General features: G+C 37.1%; 1 protein-coding gene across 1 annotated transcript; it reads left to right on the plus strand.

The window, feature by feature from the left end:
- The first annotated feature begins 737 nt into the window (after window positions 1–737).
- On the plus strand, window positions 738–1,712 carry LOC119532837 (olfactory receptor 4F3/4F16/4F29-like). The gene has a single exon (XM_037835109.1). It carries the CDS (start codon window positions 741–743, stop codon window positions 1,710–1,712), a length of 972 nt encoding a protein of 323 aa, XP_037691037.1. The 5' UTR covers window positions 738–740.
- The last annotated feature ends 20,174 nt before the right edge of the window (window positions 1,713–21,886 follow it).

Genomic DNA, 21,886 nt, shown 5'->3' on the forward strand with positions numbered 1-21,886 from the left:
ACAATTTCAAAAAGTGATAACATTTATTCTTGTGGAAATATGTGTTGTTATAACCATTTTGGAAAGCTATTAGGTAACTTGACTAAAATAAAAAATACACATTTGATATAAGAATCTCACTCCTGGGAACTCATGCTATTGTGAAAAAAGCATTGTTATGCAAAGCTGGGGAGAGGAAATAAATGTAGAAACAAAGTGATTGGCTATTAGGGGATGTAGTAAGTATATTTTAGTCTATACAAATGGGGAATATTAGGCAGCCAGTAAAAAGAATAAATTCAAGACACCTCTCCAGACAATTCTCTGTGCTTTTCTGCATATGTTTATCTTCTGTGGCATTTTTTTTTTCAGGACATATTTCAGGCAGCATAAATCTCTCTACTTGTCTTAAATTCTGGGGTTCCTTCATCTACATTTTTCCTTCTTGATAATATTCTAAATAGGTACTGAAATGAAGTAGGCATTTCTAATCAATAAACCTTCATGTTGTGTTAAAAAAAATTTGAGGCTACACTATGAGCTGTTACCAAAGATCTAGGCATGAAGAACGGTTTGGTGCTGGCTCTCTGTGGGTCTTTTACTATGTGAAATCTAAGTAACTGAAAAATGGCAAGTCAATCTTTTGTTTTTTACATTCACGTCACTCTGTAACCAGGATCTACCCTTTCAACTAAAAAATTATGTTTTTCTCCCTCCGTGCTTTTTACGGAACTCCAGGGTCAGCGCTGCACACGAAGTTGATGGATGGAAGAAATTACTCAGTGGTATCAGAGTTTTTGTTGCTGGGATTCACCACTTCTTGGGAGATACAAATTCTTCTTTTTCTGTTTTTCACGATATTTTATGTAGCGAGTATGCTTGGAAACCTTCTCATTGTGCTCACAATAATCTCAGACCATCACTTACATTCCCCCATGTACTTCTTGCTGGCAAATCTCTCCTTCATTGACACAGGTGTTTCCAGCATTGCAACCCCGAAGATGATTTATGACCTTTTCAGAAAATATAAGGTTATCTCCTTGAAAGCGTGCATCACTCAAATGTTCTTCATTCACACTGTCGGGGGTACGGAGATGGTGCTGCTAATAGTCATGGCCTACGACCGATACATTGCCATCTGTAAGCCACTCCACTACCTGACAATCATGAGCCTGAGAATGTGCATTTTTCTTTTGGCTGCTGCTTGGACCATTGGCCTTATCCACTCCGTGGCCCAGCTGGCTTTTGTTGTAAATTTGCCCTTTTGTGGCCCCAACAGAATGGACAGCTTTTATTGTGATTTTCCCCGGTTCATCAAGCTTGCATGTACAGACACATATAGCCTGGAGTTTCTGGTCACTGCCAACAGTGGTTTCATCTCCATGGGCACCTTCTTCATCTTGATTGTGTCCTACATCTTCATCCTGGTCACAGTTCGTAAACACTCCTCAGGTGGCTCATCCAAGGCCCTGTCCACTCTCTCAGCTCACATCACTGTGGTGTTCTTTTTCTTTGGTCCTTGCATTATTGTTTATGTGTGGCCATTCCCTACCTTATCTATAGATAAATTTCTAGCCATCTTTGATGCCCTTATCACACCTTTTATGAATCCCATCATCTATACATTTAGAAATAAGGAGATGAGGGTGGCAATGAGGAGACTGCTTGGTAAGATTTTAAGTGTCAGGAAGAGTTCTTTCATGCAAAGCTTAAGAAATTCAGATTCATCTTGATTTTTGGAGGTCATCAACTTCTTTCACTGAATTTTTCACAAACCTTTACAATTTAGTGTTTTCGATATCCACTGTGAAATCTCTCCTCAAGAACTCTATTCTTATCTGGTCAGTTCTTCACAGGGAACCCTTGCTCGAAAGATCCCAAATATATAAAGGAAGAGTGAATCCAGTCTTCGAGTGTAGCATTCTTCTTATTTATTATTGAAGATGTCAGTGACGGCTGAAATCTCACATATTGGGCACATTTTCCATGAAAATGTTGAACACCCTTTTCTTTGGCAGTTATTCACAGGAACGTGGCTTCCATAATCTGATATGTACCTTTGTCAGGCCCTTTGAAGGTCTCAGTGTGTTTATACCTAGAGGACTAATGAAACAGAAGTTAATTGCCTCGGTGACTTTCAGAGTTTGAAGATTATAACATTTGGATTTGTCTATTCATTTTTAGCTATAGCTAGTACTGATATTTTTAGATTTATTTTACATTGGAAAGTAAAATTTAGGATAAATCATATAGAGATAACTCAGGAAATTTTATTATTACTAATAAATCAAAATGTTTGAGACCAGAAGCTGTAATTTCTTACACTGTTCAGTATGTATGATAATAATTTTTTACCTGAATTATATCCTAAATAGTATCATTATTTTTCTATGGCAAATAAAAGTATGTGAATATTAAAAGATTATAAATGGATTAAGTATTTCAGCACTAAAAAAGGAGACAGACTTTGGCTTATAAACATGAATAAAAATATAAAAGATGCTTATTTTATGTGTACTAGATTTACAGCTAAATAAAAAATCAAATAAAATGTAGAAATTATAAAAGAAAATTTATTACAAAGCGACCTATAAATGAAGTTGGAAAATTATAGTGAAGAAATGTTAAGTTTTCTGTGTGATAAAAATAAATATTATATATAATTATTTTAAGAAGAAAACATACAGATATAATGTAAATAACCATACAAGGAATTTAGGCACTGAGATGTCTGTTTCTTAAGTTTGTATCCAACCAATATTATGACAGCGATTTCCTTGAATGCCAGGTGCTAACAACAAAAAATAAAAGCAAAACAAAACAAACAAAAAAAAGAAAATGTCTTTCCCATTCTCTGTGGATTAGCCTGTGCAAGTACTCTCCTACAAAGCTTAGCCATCCTAATAACCAGTTTAGACAATAGCACACAGCAAAGCATACGGTCCTCCCCCATCTTATCTGCATGTGTCTTGTCCCAGGCATGTGCATATGGCCTTAGGAATTCCCCCGTTTGCACAGATAGATGTGCGTGTCCCCATTCCTTTAGAAAACAGCATTTCCTTATGGTCCCGGACACTGCACTGTATGTTCCGCATGTGGGCATCTGTGATTTGACCATTCCCTTACAGTGCTCTGCAGGAGAGCTCTGTGAGCTGCTTCCATGTGCTGGGCAATTCTGAAACTGCAAGCTTGCAAAGACTGTCCTGGTTGAATCCCTTGGGCTGCCACTAGATGGAGGACTGGCACAGATGCACATGCACCCTGGTATATGAACAAAGGTTATGCTTCTCCCTCCAGCCAGGATCAGGGACTGGCACTGGGAGCATAGCCTTTTCCATGCCAATGACCATTTTTAAGTTGCTTTTTTCTTGATTTGGCACTCACCTGTTACTGCAACTCTTTAAGTGTTTTCTGGAGTTTGGGTATAGATGGTTCTGCCAGTTCTTGCTTGTTGCTTAAAGCTTCTGTGAGGGATGGAGCCCTGGAGTGTCTCAGTCTGCCATCTTTTCATGTATTTGCATTTCCTTATGTTTTCCCAACACTTTCTTAATCATATGGAGCTCCTGGTTCCATTGTCTCTGTTTTCTCTTATTCTGTTTCTGTTGATTTGTTTTTCTCCTGGTTAGTGTCATTTTCTGCATCTCTTCATGCTGCACATTGTAATTTTTATGCTTGATTACAAGATTTTGTATAATAATTTTGGATTTTGTTTTATTGGGCAGTTAAATTACATGGAATCAGTTGGGTCATTTTACGGCTTGCTTTTTTTTTTTTTAATTTTATTTTGAAATAAATTCAAACTTACAGGAACAGTTGCAATAACAATACAAACCCCATACACAGAACTCCAGCATACCCTGTCCCCCCTCCCCCAATACCCAATCCACCAACTTTAACATCCTGTCACACCACCATTTCTTTCTTTCCCACTCTCCCTCCTTCCCTCCCTATCTATCATCCATCTATTGCTCTGTCTTCTGAATATATGAGAGCAAGCTGCACACATCCTTGAACAAACAATATAATTCACATACACATTTCCCATGAACAAGAACATTCTTTTATGCAATCCCATTAAGCGCAGCTAAGAAGTTCAAAAAATTCAACATTGATACAAAGCTTACATTCTATATTTCCTTTTTTTTCTTATATCCCAACTGTGTCCCTTTGAGCCTCCTCTCCTCCATCCTCAGATCCCATCCAGGATCATCCTTGGCATTTAATTGTCATTATCTATTTAGACTATCTTTTTTTTTTTTTTCACTTGTGGAAACATATATACAGCCTAAATCTTCCCATTCCAACCCCTCCTTAGCATTCCATTAGTGGGATTAATCACATTTAGAATGTTGCAATGCTATCACCTTCCCACCATCCATTACTAGAAATTTCCCTTCACCCCAAACAGAAACCCTACACTCATTTCTTAACTCCCCATTGCCCCTTCCCCCACTTCTCGTAACCCATACTCCACTTTTCATCTCTATGGTCATATTCTCTGATACTTTCTTTGTGTTTACCATGGGGCTTAAATTAACCTCTTAAGTCTATAACAATCCTGTTTTTCTTTGATACCAACTTAACTTCAATAGGACACATAAACTATGTTCTTTTACTCCTCCGTTCCCTGGGTGTGTTATGGAAACTCTTATGCCTACTATTTTCCAGTGGTTAATTTCTTCTCATGCATGTGTAGATCATGTCCCAGTTAAAGCTTCTAGAATACCCCTTTGTAGATCCCCAGAGCCCTCCCTCTGTAGCTCCCTCCTCTTTGATACTCTGCCTTGCACATTATAGCTACCTTTGCCACCCCAAATTCCCTGGTCTTTTAAAAATTTCTCCATTTTACACTGAAAATGGCCTCCATGCACTAGGCTGGTGTAATCATATGGCTCACATTATTTTTTTTCTCTCAATGATCACAGTTCTATGCTGATCGTTGCTTAATATCTTATAACATTGATTTAATGATTTAATATACTTTGTCTGGTTTTCCAGTTGTCTAAAGTGGTAGGATAGATCTGGTTCTTTTTATTCCATCTTACTGGGAATTAAGACTATCCCTATTGTGTAATCATGCTTTGCATTTCTTTTACTGTGTGTGGTTTGAGCATTTTAAACATGCTGTGGATCACTTTTATTTATTTTCCTGTGAACTACTTATTGCTATTGCTTGTTCATTTTTTTCTGTTGAGTTCTTGGTCTGTTTGTTACTATTTTCTAGAAATTTTTCATATGAGTAGGTGTATAAACATTTATCTCTCATTTAAACAGCAAATATTTTCCCACTTTGCATCTTTTTCTTTGTTATGATAGTTTGGCAATACAAAGTTTATATTTTTATATTATCAAATTTACCTATTTTTTCTATTTATACATGCAGATTTTGAGATACCTATAGTTAAATATTTTCTCTATTTCCAGGTTCTAGAGGAATCCATCCATACTTTATGCTGCATATATGTTTTTCATTTTAAAAAATATTAAAACCTATGCACTTATCCTGGAACTTATCCTGGTGTATGGTGTCATAAATGGGTCTAATTTAACATTTTTACATAGAGCTTTCCAGGTATTCTAATATGTTTATTAAAATGTTCATCTTTTCCCCACTGAATTGTGAAGTCGTTTTTACTGAATACTAAATTTCCAACTGGTCTTCATAAGTCTGGCACATCTGGGCAAGGTGGCTCCAGTCATGCATGGATGATTTTCTGAAAAGGATTGCAGGTATGAGCTATTAGAAGTAGCACTTGTGGCTGCTCTGGGATAAGCACACTAATGGAACTGGTAAAAGGGATCCCAGAAAGAGCAAATGGATATCAGTGAACAACTTTCACTATCTATCCCAGCATTGTCTAACAGAATTTTCTGTGATGATGGAGGTGTTTTACTTCATAGGGTTGTTAGTATGGATCAATATTGGTTAGGTGTTTAGAACAGAGAGTAACAGCTAAATGTGTTTCTTATTATTATCTTGTTGTTTATAATATCTTTCAGTTGATTCTCTTGGGTTTTCCAGATATACAAGCATGTCATCTGTTTGTCATTTTATACAAGCATGTCCTTTATGCGGTGTGCTTGCTTTCTTGCATTAGCACTTGCTGCTCCTTCTGTTTGGAATGTCCTGTGTTTCATCATTTGAGTTTTCTTTTTGAGATATCAATCATGCATTTATTGAATCATTCATATCTGTATTTTCTCTCTAATTCTTTAATCTCCTGATTTATTTCCATTTCATTTGATTATTATCTGTCCTTTTATCTCTCTGAGTAGTTTCAGCAGTGTCTGTTTTGACCAGTTCTCTTTCCTGTTTTACCTTAACATCTGTGATGAAAATTTTTTCCTACTCTCTATTTCTAGAAGTGTACCTGTTCATATTTAACCTCTGTTGTTTTTCATATTTTCTTTGACCCCATAATTCTATACTTTGTGTTCTTGAATTATAAAGTTCCCCTTTCAACCAGTCAAACACATAATTCAGTGCTGTTTGTTAGACTCACCATAATGTGCTACCTTCACCTCTATCCATTTCCAAACATTTAAATCCAAACTAGTTAAAAAATTCTGCACATATTAAGCATCCACTTCCCATTCTCTAGCCTCATTCTATCTCCTGATAAACTATATTCTAGATTTTATGTCCATGAGTATACATGATAATTAGTTCATATTAGTGAGATCATACAAATTTGTCCTGTTGTGTCTGACATATTTCACTCAGTATAATGTCCTCAGTGTTCATCCATTGGTGTGTGTTTTAGGACTTCATTCCTTCTTACTGCTGAATAATATTCCATCATATGTATATACCACATTTTGTTTATCCATTCATTGGTTGGTGGACAGTTGGGTTGTTTCCATCTTTTGGCAATTGTGAATAGTGCTGCTATGGACATCGGTGTCCAAATGTCTGTTCACCTCCCTACTTGCATTTCCTCTGGGTTTATACCTAGCAGTGGATTGCTGTATCATCTCTATACTTAGCCTTCTGGGGAACCAGAAAACCATCTTCCATAGCTGCTGTACCGTTTTACATTCCCACCAGCAGTAAATAGTGTTCCAATTTCTCCATATCCTCTCCAACACTTGTAGTTTCCTGTTTGTTTAATAGTGGCCATTCTAGTAGGTGTGAAATGGTATCTCCTTTTGGTATTGATTTGCATTTCCCTAATAGCTAGTGAAGTTGAGCGTCTTTTCATGCGCATTTTAGCCATTTATATTTCCTCTTTGGAAAAATATCTATTCATATGTTTTACCCATTTTTTAATTGGGTTATTTGTCTTTTTATTGTTGACTTGTAGGATTTCTTTATATATTCTGGATATCAAGCCCTTATCAGATATGTGATTTCCAAATATTTTCTTCCACTGAGTCAGCTGCCTTTTCACCCCTTTGACAAAGTCCTTTGAAGCACAGAAATATTCAATTTTGAGGGCTCCCATTTATCTATTTTTTTCTTTAATTGCTGTGCTTTGGGTCTAACTAAGGTCTGAGAAATTACCACCTGCCATTAGATCTTGACAATGCTTCCCTACATTTTCTTCTAGGAGTTATATGGCACTGGTTTGAATATTTGGGTCTTTGATCGATTTCTAGTTAGTTTTTGTATAGGATGTGAGATAGAGGTCCTCTTTCATTCTTTTGCATATAGATATCCAGTTCCCCTAGCACCATATATTGAAGAGACTTTTGTTTCAATTGAGTGGACTTGGGAGCCTTGTCAAAATCAATTGACCATAGATCTGAGGGTCTATTTCTGAACTCTCAATTTGATTTCATTGATCAATATGTCTATCTTTATGCCAATACCGTGCTCTTTTGACCACAGTAGCTATTAATATGCTTTAAAGTCAGGAAGCATGATGCCTCCAACTTCATTCTTCTTTTTCAAAATGTTTTTGGCTATCTGAGGCCCCTTGCACTTCCAATTAAATATAATTAGTTTTTCCATTTCTGCAAAGTAGGTTGTTGGAATTTTGATTGGTATTGCACTGAATCTATAGATCATTTTGGGTAAAATTGACATCTTAACAATGTTTAGCCTTCCAATCCATGAACACAGAATGTCCTTCCATTTTTTCAGGTTTACTTTGATTTCATTTAGCTCGGCCCTCTAAATTGGTAGTCCCCAATGCTTGTGAGAATATCAGTAATTCCCCAGGTGGGGAACTTTAATATTTCCACATTTTCCCCCATTCCCTCCAGGAGGCTTTGGAAATACATTTTTATTCTCTGCCCAGATTACTCTGGGATGTATTGTGACTTCACACTAACCTGCACAAATCAACCAGATTTCACTCCCTATTCGAAGTTCTATGCAATTAGGGTGTTTGAATAAAACAAACAAACATGTTAAATTAAATAGTGTGTTGCAAAAAAATATAGATTTTGCACCTAACAAACATATCTTCCTTTGGTCTCACACAGAAGTTGAAGTTTTAAAACACTGTCAATATTGTTCTTTACCCTTCAGTCTGATTTACCTTAGTCCTAACCAAGTCTGTTTTGTTCATATCTTGAATTGAAGTCTGATCTCTTTTTCAGGCTCCTTAACATTTGCTGTATGGGGTAATGCTGACATTCATAGCTGCTGGACTCTGGCTCTGAGTCTCAAGTGTCATACAGACCCCTAAAGCTCCAGGGACTGACCAGGTTATACACAAAGTGCTCAGCATCTCACAATTTAGAAATAGCCATTAAATTCAGAAATAAATGTAACTGTCCTAAGAGCTTACAATCTAGGAACCTTTATAATAAGCCTTCCCCTGATAATCTCTGCTCTCAGATCCAATTCTTAGAGCTTGCACATAGCAGTTAGTCCATATTAGTGAGGCATTATGATGTTGCAAAGTTATGCATTCAACACCACTATCTATATGAGGACTTTTGTGTTTCTTCCATGAAGAAAGAGGAAGATATGAAAAAAGAAAAAGAAAAAGATAAAAATAAAAAGAAAGAAAAAATTAACAACTAAAAAGCAACAACAACAAAAAACAAAATTAAAATACAATACAATAAAAAAAGTCAGACAACACCACCAATGCCAAGGATCCTATACCTTTCCCTTATATTCCCCTCTTATAGACATTTAGCTTTGGTATATTGACTTTGTTACAATTAATGGAAGCATATTACAATGTTACTGTTAACTATGGAATATAGTTTGCACTGACTGTTTTTTTTCCCCAATACCATTCCATTTTTAACACCCTGCAAGGCTGACATTCGTCGTCCCTTATTCTTATATCTGTACATTTAATCACAATCACTGACCACTCTAGGTTTCACTATGTTAATTAGTCCTAGTCTTTATTTTCTATCTTTCCCTCTGATATCTCACATGCTCCCAACACTCTTCTTTTGGCCGTACTCATAGTCATTTTTGTTCAGTGTACTTACAATATTGTACTACCATAACCCAGTATTGCGCTATCCATTTCTGGATCTATATAATCAATCCTGTTGAGCATTCTGTACTCCTTCAGCATCAAATGCTTGATCTTTACCCTCTTTCTATCTCCTGGTATCTTCAATTCTACACTCTTCTCCAAACCTCTCTCTCCTGTCTTTTCCTATCTGTCTGTAGCACTCCCTCTAGTATTTCTTTTAGAGGAGCTCTCCTGTTCATGAACTTTCTCAGTGTCTATCTGTAAACATGTTCAAGTCTCCCTTACTTTTTAAGGACAGTTTTGCAAGATATAGGATTCTTGTTTGGCAGTTTTTCTCTTTCAGTACTTTGAATATATCATATGCCACTGCCTTTTCACCTCCATGGTTTCTCCTGAGAGATCCACACTTAAGTGTTATTGAGCTTCTGTTGTATGTGATGGATTGCTTTTCTCTTGCTGCTTTCAGAATTCTGTTTGTCTTTGATATTGGACAGTCTGATCAGTAAGTGTCTCGGAGTATGTCTATTGAGGTCTATTCTGTTTGGGGTATGCTGTGCTTCTTGTACCTGTAATTTTATGTCTTTCATAAGAGTTGAGAAATTTTCATTGATTATCTCCTTTATTATTCTTTCTGCCCCTTTTCCCTTCTCTCCTTCTGGGATATCTATAATATATATATTCATGCACTTCATATTGTCATTCAGTTTTCTGAGTCCCTGCTCACTCATATTTTTCCATTCTTTTCCCTACCTGTTCTTTCGTGTGTGGGACTTAGAAGACCTGTCCTCCAGTTTGGTAATCCTTTCTTTTGCCTCTCCAAGTTTGCTGTTGTATGTCTCCATTGTGTTTTTCATCTCTTCTGTTGTGCCTTTCATTCCCATAAGTTCTGCCATTTGTTTTTTCAAGATTATGAATTCTTCCTTTTGGTGACCCAGTATCTTTTTTATATCCTTCATCTGTTTTGTCACATTTTCTTTCAACTCATTGATTTGATTTAGAAGCTTTGTTTGAACATCTTTAATCAGTTGTTTCAACACCTGAATCTCAGTTGAGTTGTTAGATTGTTCCTTTTGCTGGGCAATATCTTCATGTTTCCTGGTGTGGCTTGTGATTTTTTTGCTGTCAAAGCATGTGATTTGCCTGATTAATTTATTCTGGAGGTTGTTTTCTCTCTTTTGCTTTGGGTTTTCTTGTTGGTGTTCTTTGATATGTATATTTCTTTGTTTCTTTCACTGGCCGGTTGTCAGTATTCCCTTGAACTTTCTGGACTTTCCAGCAGATGTCACTGTTCCATAACTTAATCATCCTCAGAGGCTGCTGAAGGTGAGTGGAAACTGTGGGATTCTTATGCCCTCAATTTGCCAGCCAAAATCTGGCTTGATATGGGGCTACACCTGTGGTAGAGTATTCCCTCAGCTGATCCAATACTCCATCCATCCCCAAGGCAAGGAAATGGCCACTGGCTGCTGTTTCCCTCAAAGGTGGGGAAGGGTTTCAGACTCAGGTTTGGAAATGCAGTCTCTGTTTACATTTTTCTCAGTTTCTTTGTCCCTCACTGACATGGGCCTTGAATTGTACTCCCCTGTCCCCTGGGTCTTTAAACATTGGGAGTATGTCTCACTGCTGTGAGAGATTTTAAAATCTGTCCCTGGTGGAGGGTTCCTGTCTGCTGATTCTGTGCCTTTTCTATCCTGAGCCTGAGTGAGGTGGAGGGGAGAGAGTCAGCTGGTCTAGGATGGATGATTCCTACCTGACATTTCTTATCTTTCTTCGATTCAGCATCTGCAGCATGCTTCTCCACTATATCCTCCTCCAGAGTATCAAACAACTCACAATTATTCTTTTTTCATTGAATCTCTGGAGAGGAGTTTTCAGAAGCTGTTTATGTCACCATGTTGGTGACATCTTCTCTCTCCCTCATTTTTGAAGGACAGCTTTGCTGGATAGAGAATTCTTGGCTGGCAATTTTTCTCTTTCAGTATCTTAAATATATTGTGTGACTGCCTTCTTGCTTCCATTGGGTTTGATGAGAAATCAGTATTTTGTCTTGTCTTCCCTTGTTTGTGATGAATTGCTTTTCTCTTGCTGCTTTCAGAATTCTCTCTTTCTCTTTAGTATTTGACAGTCTGATTAGTATGTGTCTTGGGGTTTGTCTATTCAGATATATTCTGTTTGGAGTTTGTTGGGCTTCTTGAATTTCCATAAAATTCAATAAAAAAGAACACCCTAATCATCCCCCCCATCCTATCCTATTTTTCATTTAGTTTTTGTCCCCATTTTTCTACTCATCCATCCATACACTGGATAAAGGGAGTATGATCTACAAGGTTTTCACAATCACACTGTCACTTCTTGTAAGCTACATTGTTATACAATCATCTTCAAGAGTCAAGGCTACTGGGTTTGAGCTTGACGGTTTCAGGTATTTGCTTCTAGCTATTCCAATACATTAAAACCTAAAAAGTGTTATCTATACAGTGCATAAGAATGCCCATGAGAGTAACCTCTCAACTCCATTTGGAATCTCTCAGCCACTGATCTCGTGTATTTTTAATTTCATCTGTGTTATTTTTCATTTACATAAAATCTGGTATTTTTATTTGTGTGCTTTTGAATTCTTCTTTATGCTCTCCCAGTTTCTTCTTAGCATCCTTTATCTCTTTAGTCATCTCATTGAATTTGTTTAGATGTGCTTGAAAATCTTTGGTTAGTATTTCCAAATTCTGTGTCTCCTCTGACTTTAATTTGTTCCTTTGACTGGGTTACATCTTCGTACATTTTAGTATGCCTTGTGATTGTTTGCTGGTATCTGGTCATCTGGGTTTTTTGATGGGCTTATTTTGAAGTTTGGTTTCTCTCTTTCTGGTCAAGGATTTTGTTTTTGATTGGGTTTGTATTAAGGCTCTTTTTTTAATAATTGGATCATCAGTATTTCCTAGCTAAAACAGAGTCAGGTACCTTGTGCAGGGGGGTGTAGACCAGATCCAATGGCCCCTTGGAGAGGGCCTGGAAAGACTCTCCAAAGTCCTTTTTTCCCCTGTACTTTCTAGCCTACCCAGCAGATGGTGCTCTTTGGCTGCCTATTCTCCTCTGTCAAGGGCAGGCTGTTGTGGCTGTTTGCCAAATTCACTTCTTAAGTATTCAAAACAGTGGTGTCCAGTGGTATCTGACTGGGAGGGGCTGAAACTGTGGGGATCTCGTGTTCTCACTTTACTAGCCAATATCTAGCTCAGTGTTGGGCTGTGTCCCCTTCTGTAGTTGGGGCAGTGGACTCCCACAACCATCCCAGTTCAGTCATCTGCCAGGCAAGGATTGGGCCACCTGTTACTGCTACCCTCAAGGATGGGGGATGGGTGCCAGGAACCATGGAGGGAATTATTCACAGTCTTTGACCATGATTTCTCAGTCTCTTTTTCCCACACTTCCTTGGATGTTGTACTGACTTTTCCTGATCCCTGGATCCCCAAACAGTTGATTCAGACAGTTTCTGTTTGGCTACTCACTGCTTTTGGGAGAAAGTGGGCTGTGCTATTACCTACCTAATTCTCCATTTTGGAAGCTCCTCCTGGGTGCCATTTTGTGTTCAGCACTCCTTAGTGGCTTATGTTCTGCCCTATGTCTCAGTGGAGTTTGGTCACTGCATCTGGATATGCATGGGCTTCTAACTCACTGCTGTGAGTGGCTTTATAGTATGTGTCCCAGTGGGAGGTGGAAAGGCTGTGGGCTGCTGCCTCTGAGAACTTCCCAAGATGCATGGGACTGAGTAAGGGGGAGGGAAGAGGACCAGCCAGCCCAGATGGAAGTTTCCTGCCAGATAGTTTTCTCTTTCTTTGATTCAGCACTTGTGGAATCCTTCTGTAGTCTCTACCTTCCTCCAGAGTTCTAAGCAAATGAGATTTGTCCTTTTATTCACTGAATCTCTGGGGAGGTTTTCGCAAGGGGTATCTTACATTGCCATGTTGATGATGTCACTCTGCTCCTTTTTTTTTTTCTTGTATCAAAACAAGTCATGAAAGATCCTACAAATATTACATGCACTGTGTTCTCACTGCTGCAAACAGAAAATTGTTTTTGTACCACATCATGTGCTCTTCATCTTGGGGGCAAAGCCCTTTTTAACTCTTCCTGAGATGTACAGCACAGGAGTTTTCACTCTTTTTCCTCTCTCACCCTTGCTGGATTTCTATTCCTGTTGGTTGGTAGGTCTTCTGTTTATTTTTTCACTCAGGAGTTCTTTCATCTACTAGTTTCATGAATGATGTAGTTTGGTTCTTGTTATTTTTCCCCTGTGACTCTTGATTGATTTGTGAAAAGAGAAGAGGGGTATTCATTAGAAAAAGTCATTTATTCTATTCTTCTAAAACTGGTAGTCCTCAGAATCATTGCTTTAGTTTTGACTATTATTTATTACCTCCAGATGCCACTAAATAGTTCATCTGCATTCAGGCTTCCCACCCACCTCAATGCCTCTTTCTTCAGTTACAGAATCAACTTTTTATATTCAATCACTTTATAATGACATGAAGATAATTTTATTCATATCCTTAGTCCAGAATTTGCATCAGGTTCTCACCAGGAGAAAATCTGATATTTAGTAAGCCACACAAAGTTCTCTACAACCTGTCCTTGCCTACCTCTTCAGACTCACCTCTTTCCACTACTCTTTGCACTTTATTCTCTAACATAATCAAACAAAACTGGCCCTTAACATGCTTGCCTCTGTGCTTTTCAAAGCATTATCTTCTTTATTTTGAGCTCTTGCCCAAACACTCAGTTATATTGCCTCTGTACTGTTTTGTTTCTTGTTCAAATTTCTATTTGTGCTGCTAAATACAGTATTATAATCACCCTGAGAAAAGGGACCATAGATTCTTTGTTTGTATGTAGTGTTGAGCTTATTTGCCTGGCAGTAGTTGTGTAAAAGGATTTTAAGTTTGCATGTAGCATGGAGCAATAGTCAATAAATTTTTATTGAACTACACCAACTGTACAATCTTCATGTTTATTTAATTATATTTTTGGTGGTCTATCTTTCAGAAAACCATTGATATTTCAGTATTACAAGAAGTTTTATTCTTCTTCCCCCTAAAAAGCCATTTTAGGATTCATCATTTCTCAGGTCTACATCAGGGTTTTCATTCTTCTTGCCTTTGAACACCTTATGCTCCAATAAAACTTCACAGGGTTTGTGTTTACCCATGAGGTAGCTTTCTCTGTAAGCAACCACTGTTTTTAGTAAGTCTTACCCAGGTAAATTTGTTATCTACAAAGAATAATATTAAGTCTTTTGTTCAAGGAGATTTTTTTTTAATTTTAATTTTTATTGAGATTGTTCATCTACCATGCAATTATCCAAAGATCCAAAGTGTACAATCAGTTGCCCCTGTACCCTTATGCAGCTGTGCATCCATCACCACGATTAATTTTTCTTCAATTTTTAGAAACTTTTCATTACTCCAGACAAGAAATAAAGACAAAGAAGCAAAAAAAAAAAAAAAAAAAAAAAGAAAAAAAGAAAGAAAGTAATAGGAAACTCAAATCCTCCCATATCCCTAACCACCCCCTCTCCATTGTTGACTTGTGGTATTGGTATAGTACATTTGTCACTGTTTATGAGAGAACACTGAAATTCTACTAACTATACAATATAGTTTGCAATAGGTATATATTTTTTCCTTATATGTCCCTCTATTGTTAACTTCTAGTTGTATTGTCATACATTTGTTCTGGTTCATGGAAGAGATTTCTAATATTTATACAGTTAATCATAGACATAGCCCACCATAAGATTCAGTTTTATACATTCCAAGCTTTTGACCAAGGAGTTTTTTTGATATATTAAATCTTCCATTTCAACTTGTTTAAAAAATTGTAAAAGTGCATGACTAGGAAGTTATGAAAAATCCTATAGTTTATTTTTGGATGAAGAAGAATGATGGAAGTGTCTACTGTATTTTTACTTGCAGCTGCTATTTGAACAATTTTTCTTCCAGAATATTGGTGATTTTTGTTATACTTTTGTGAGATAACATGATTCATGGGACAATTAGAATAGTTCCTGATGGACATCTGTCCTCAGACACATTTACAGCCATTTATTTTCTTACAAAAAAGTTGCTTCACAATAATTTTGGATCATCATTCATTATGGCTGCATTTTATTCTTGTAGTAATAAATCTATATTCATATTTTTTGTATAAGATCAATATATAAAACACATAAAGAGATTTTCATTTCAAGCTATATCTAGAATGCTTTCCTATATTAGAAAGTATATATTCAGATGTTAGCAATATGCATGAATGGCATGACTTGTTCAAATTACTTGCATTGGTCAAGAACAAGTTCAGGGATGGCAAAAATTATATTAAAGAAGGCATCTGGCTGTTTAAAATTTCAAAGGCCAAAACTGAAGTTGAAGTTGAACATATTTGGGTCAAATAACAATGCCATAGTTAAATTTTGTTGTATCACTAATAAGTATGTTATTTTGTCTAAGATTTTCAATTCAGAGTGCTAGAGGTATGTGGTGGTTGAAGCTGTATGTACCAAGGTTACTTAAGGTGTGACTCACCTCATTCAAGATGGGTGTTAATCCTCTTACTGGAGACCTTTAAAATGGAATGAATGGGGGGAGGGAGAGAGAGAGAGAGAGAGAGAGAGAGAGAGAGAGAGAGAGAGAGAGAGAGAGAACAGAAGCCAGAAGCTGAAATCAAGGAAACCTGGGAAGAGAAGGGAGAGTCAAGCAGACACCATCATATGCCTTGCCTTGTGGCAGAGGAGCCAAGGATCACCAACAGCTGGTCTTAGGGAAGAAAGCATCACCTTGATGATGCCTTGACTTGGTCATTTTCCTGACCTCAAAGTGTAAGCTAATAAATTCCCATTGTTTAAGCCAACCTGTTTCACGGTGTCTGCTTTACACATCCTAGGAAACTAAAACAAGGCATGTTAAGATGTTTATTATAAATAAAAGGGGACAATATGTCCATGGATGTATTAAAACATCATGCAGAATAATGCCTTATCTCTTTGGAGTGGCAAACAAATCCCTCTATTACCTGGTCCCTTTCTTTACTGTAAGGCTCATGATTTGTTGGCTAAGGTACTGCTTTTGAAGTTAGAACTGGTTTTTAAACCCAGCCCTTCTAACTGTTACCTTGGAAGAATTTTAAAACTTTATAAACCTTACACTTCCACCTGTAAAATGGGAGACAAGGTTTTTATGTTAAGTAAATCTGTTGATGTATGTAAAGCCTTAAGCATACTGCACGACACATTATAAACAATAAGTATAATCATTTATTTTGCCTTATTGCATTCTTGCATTCTTTTCCATTCCCACCTAACCCTTTATAATCCGATAATATTAAGGTGGATCTACAGCCGCTTTCCTGACTTCTGCTTCCCCATAAACTCCTTTCATGTCCCACCCCTTCCCTCTCTCACTCCAACATTATATTGTTTATCATTTCCATGCTTATGATGATGATGTTCCTTTTGTTTGGAATATGCATATCCATGCACCTTTATCCAGCTTTTATTTATCTTTTAAAACTCAACCTATTTACCATGTTTTTGAGTAACCCTTCCCTGAATCCCCAGATTGGGCTAAGGATTCTTTTCTGGGTTCCCATAGCACCCTGCACATGCTGATATATTACCTTTTATAATATTACATTAAAAACAGTTTTATGTCTTTCGCCTCAATTAGGTTGTGAGCTCCTCGAGGGTTGTACCTGTGTTTTATTGATTTTTGTAATTCCTAGAATATAGCAAGGATCCAGCACACAGAGGATTTCAATAAATTTTGTTAAGCTAAGCATCATACATACAGGGGACACTGAAGGAAATATTTGGGTACAACTGTTGCGTCAATTGACTTTATTCACATAGTTAAATCATGTAACAGTCAATTTTTAAATAATCTTCTCCTATGTGCTTCAAAACTATCTGATTAGACTTCAACAGGAAGACATGGATTAAGGAGAGAAATTCCAGGCAGAAGGAACATCAGGCACTAATACAAGAAAGCAAGAATTTATCTGTCCCTTCTACCTCATCCTGTTTAAAAAGGGGAGGATGTTGTGATTTAGAATTGCTGGATCATTGTGTGTGTGTGTGTGTGTGTGTGTGTGTGTGTGTTTTGCTGGTCATTGTAAAGTTAGACTACCTTTCCAGAGAAGTATATTTCAGGTAAGAGAGTAGCATTTCTAAGCTATCATCAGAGATTTCTTCCTACAAAGTCCTCAAAGCCACTTATTTCCAACTGCAAAGTCCCTGATGCAAGCCCTCATTTGCTCCTATTTGAACTATTTGATTTCCCAATTGTACATACCACTTCTATGGTAATTACCAAAAACACTAAAATTGAATTGTATTTACATTTCTAAATTGTCTCTTGTTTGCTAAGTCAAATATTAAAGAATAGACTTTTATCTAATAATTTTTGATGTTTATCTGCTCTTCTGTTTTCATTCTCTCTTCTTTTCTCCCATGAATCAACAAGAATATTAGATCTGGATGTATCATGTGTAAAGTTTTGGAACTGGGAGGGACTATGGAAATCATTTTCTGTAGCTAGCTCATTTTACATATGAGGAAGTAAGACCGTAGAGGTATGAAGTGAGTTCCCTGAAGGAGAGTAAGTAACTGACCAAACTGGAATAGAATTGAAGTCTTCTGATTCCTCCTACTCCATCAGCAATTCCTGCACGCTATCCCTGTTCCTGACCTACAAGCATTATTTTTCGAGAGTTTGTGGATTATGTCATAGTATCTGTAACTAAATAACTCCGTGTGAATAATGAATATGATGGCTTTTGATTTAAAGCAGAAAAGTGGCCTTCTGAATAATGAAAACAAACAAACATACAAACACACATGCACACAAATCCTAGGGATTCCTAGGTAGTTGCCTGCCTAACCTACCAAGGTCCTTTGATGGAGTTTATCTTAATATAAATAAATAAACTCTATATTTACATGCTTCTTGGGGCTCTCCTTTAACCTTACTCATGAAATAAATATTTAAAATTAAGAAAATGATATTTTCTGAAGAATAATTTTGATCTCCTTTTCCCCCTTTTGTGACTCATTAATAGCTTCCTCATTGGTTTGCCAGGATTCTGGGTGACAATTCCCTTAGAAAAATTAGCGCATATTGGTGATCCCAAGTCTCTGTAGTATCATTTGGTCAGTGCTCTCCTGTGTGCTAATTAGTCCTATCTTCGATAATATACCTGTTTATGAAGTAATCCTAGTTCTAACCAAGGGAAGGTGGTTAACTCTTTGGAAACTGTCACATCGTACACCTTTGAATGAGTTTGCAGGTGATAAATATAGAAATAGCTTAGGGATATGGGTGTACAAAGCTGAGGCCCCCAAGATCTGGTATTGTATAGATGCCTCTTATGACAGGATTGTTTTGTGCAGAAATCAGTTAAATGCTAGTCTTACCATAGAAGAAGCTTCAATTGAGATTGATGAGCAAAAATCAATACACAGGAGAGAAGGGCAGGAAGACAGAAACTGAAATTACTTTTTTTTTAAACCATTGATAGTCAAGGTTGAGACCCACTGGATGTAAACTAGAATGGTTAAGGAACAGTCTTGTAAGTGGGAAGAGCATCAGAGTTGGTTTAGCTGTGGGATTTATTTTATTTCTTAAGATGAAGACAGACCATTTTGGTGTCTCCATTAATTAGACAGTAGAGGGGGCTGAGTCTCTTCCATGTGAAGCTAAAGGATTTCATATGGATCAAGACAATGGCAATCTGGGAACTCAAACAGGATGCCCTGAGCTCAGGTATTTTATGAATTTGCCTTCTTTACCGTATTATTTTAAACAGCCAGGATGAATTGTGGATGCATGTGGAGTACCGTAAGTAACTGATGCCTGTGAATAATGAGGACGAAGCTGCCTCCTTCTCTCACTTAGATCTGCCTGAGGTATTGAGAGTAGAACATGGGACAAATCTTCTTAACATATTGGTTAAGAGGCTGACCTGAGTACAGTATCCGCTCTACCACTTACTGATCAAACTTATGACCTTGAGTAAGTTACTACTCCTCTTTTGGTCTCAATTTCCTCAACTGTAAAAAAGAAGCTAATACTCCCAACTTCTCAGGAAGTTTGCAAACAGCAAACAAGATATGCATGTAAAGGAGTTATCCTGGTATCCTGCATATGGTTACCATTGTTTATGTTTTGTTTTTAGTTGCTATCATTATTTTCAGAGATAGTTTGCCAACCACTGCTCCAGGCTAGGAGATATTTCCTGATTATGTCTTAGTAGTTCTTGAAACTTGGACTTGAAGCTGCCTCTCTAAACAAAACAAATTATAGTTATCTTTTAGAATGCAACAAAGGTCCTACTTTTTTTTTTTCCTGAAGACAGCCCTGTTAACCCTGGCTCATGGAAATCTTTTCTGCTTCAAAAATCCTATGATAATGCTACTTCTTTGACATTTTTCACATGACGGATTTTTTAAATTTAGTTTTTTTTTGCATGTGCTAAAATGTAAAAGCCTTAATAGAAGTGAGTATTTTATTACTTCAAAAAATTCATAGTGTATGGAGCAATACATCGTGCATGGGAGATGCTCAGTAAATATTTACTGTTTGATTATAGATATTTGTGATAAACGGAAAGATCAATGAAATAGCTAATTTACAATTATGTGCTAATTGAGTGATATAGTTAGTACAAAGGGAATCCGAAAAGAGGGAGTTCAATGTGAAGAGAGAGCTTTTTTGGGTTATGGACTTATACTCAACCGCAGATGGGAGGGCAAAGAAGATAAGTATGGTAGCAACTCAGTGCAGAGTGTATCATCACTATGGTGAGCTCATTCCATATTGGGCTAGCTTTGTGTTATAAAATCAAAGAAATTTTTGTTAGACTTGGAAAGATTACTAATCATCTTTATTTTATGGATAATCATTATCATCTTCATTTTATAGATTGTGAAACTGAGTTCAAGAGGTGAGTTGGGTATGGCGGGGATGGTAGAAAGGACTTACGATCCCTTGGGCTTAGAACAAGGAATTGATCGTAACTCTTGTGATTCCAAGTGAAGTGTTCTTTCCACCATTCCCATGAATCATGAAAAGTTAGCATGGCATGGACACCTATCTACAAATATCAGTCTTATAGAATTTTGTTTTCCACATTGCTTAGCTCTATCCGTGTTGAGATTCTGCACCATAAATTGCTTTTCTGGCATTGTCCTTTTCTCTACCATAATCCTGTCACAGCTCAAACTTTGCAATCTCTTTCATAACCTGGACTGAGCCACAAAAGCTGGATACTTTCAAAGTTGCTACATTTTCTTCTTCCTTTATGAGGAAAAAATGAGTATGATTTGATAACACTTTAGAAGCATGAGGCTAAATATGAGAGAGTTTTAATGAGCCCGATAGCACATAGCATTGCATATAGGAGGCAAAATGTTAAGGAAAATAAAAGGTCATTGGAAATTGCCTGAGATTTAGGGAACATCATGCGCAGGAGTAACAAAGTATGAGGAAGAAAGCAATGGCTTTATTTCCATTTCCCTTTCTTTCAAGTTATTCCAGGGCATTTTTAGCCTGCCTCTCATAACTCCTCTTCTTTTCAGTGATTACTTTTGCCTCATCTTTTTTATTTTATTTTATTTATTTATTTATTTATTTTATTAAATTCAGTTTTATTGAAATACATTCACACAGCATACAATCATCCATGATATACAATCCACTGTCCACAGTATGATAACATAGTTATGTGTTCATCACCACAATCTATCTCTGAACATTTTCCTTACATCAGAAAGAACCAGAACAAGAATAAAAAATAAAAGTGAAAAAAGAACACCCAAATCATCCCCCATCCCACCCCATTTGTCCTTTAGTTTTTATCTCCATTCCTCCACTCATCCATACACTAGATAAAGGGGCTGTGATCCACAAGGTCTTCAGAATCACACTGTCAACCCTTGTAATCTACATTATTATATAATTGTCTTCAGGAGTCCAGACTGCTGGGTTGGAGTTTGGTAGTTTCAGGTATTTACTTCTAGCTATTCCAATACATTAAAGCCTAAGAGGTGTTATCTATATAGCACATAAGAATGTGCATCAGAGTGACCTCTCGACTCCATTTGGAATCTCTCAGCCACTGAAACTATTTCGTCTCATTTTGCATCCTCCTTTTGGTCAAGAAGATACTCTCAGTCCCACGATGCCGGGTCCACATTCATCCCCGGGAGTCATACTCTGCATTGCCAGGGAGATTTACACCCCTGGGAGTTGGGTCCCACGTAGGGGGTAGGGCAGCGAGTTCACCTGTCGAGATGGCTCAGTTAGAGAGAGAGAGGGCCACATCTGAGCAACAAAGAGGTACTCAGGGGGAGACTCTTAGGCACCATTACATACAACTTTAGACTCTCCTTTGTGGTAATGAGCTTCATAAGGGCAAGTCCCATGCTCGAGGGCTCAGCACATCTCTTTTGCCTCATCTTTGCTTATCAA

This window comes from Choloepus didactylus, chromosome 4 (genome assembly GCF_015220235.1).
Source record: "Choloepus didactylus isolate mChoDid1 chromosome 4, mChoDid1.pri, whole genome shotgun sequence".
Classification (NCBI taxonomy): Eukaryota; Metazoa; Chordata; class Mammalia; order Pilosa; family Megalonychidae; genus Choloepus; species Choloepus didactylus.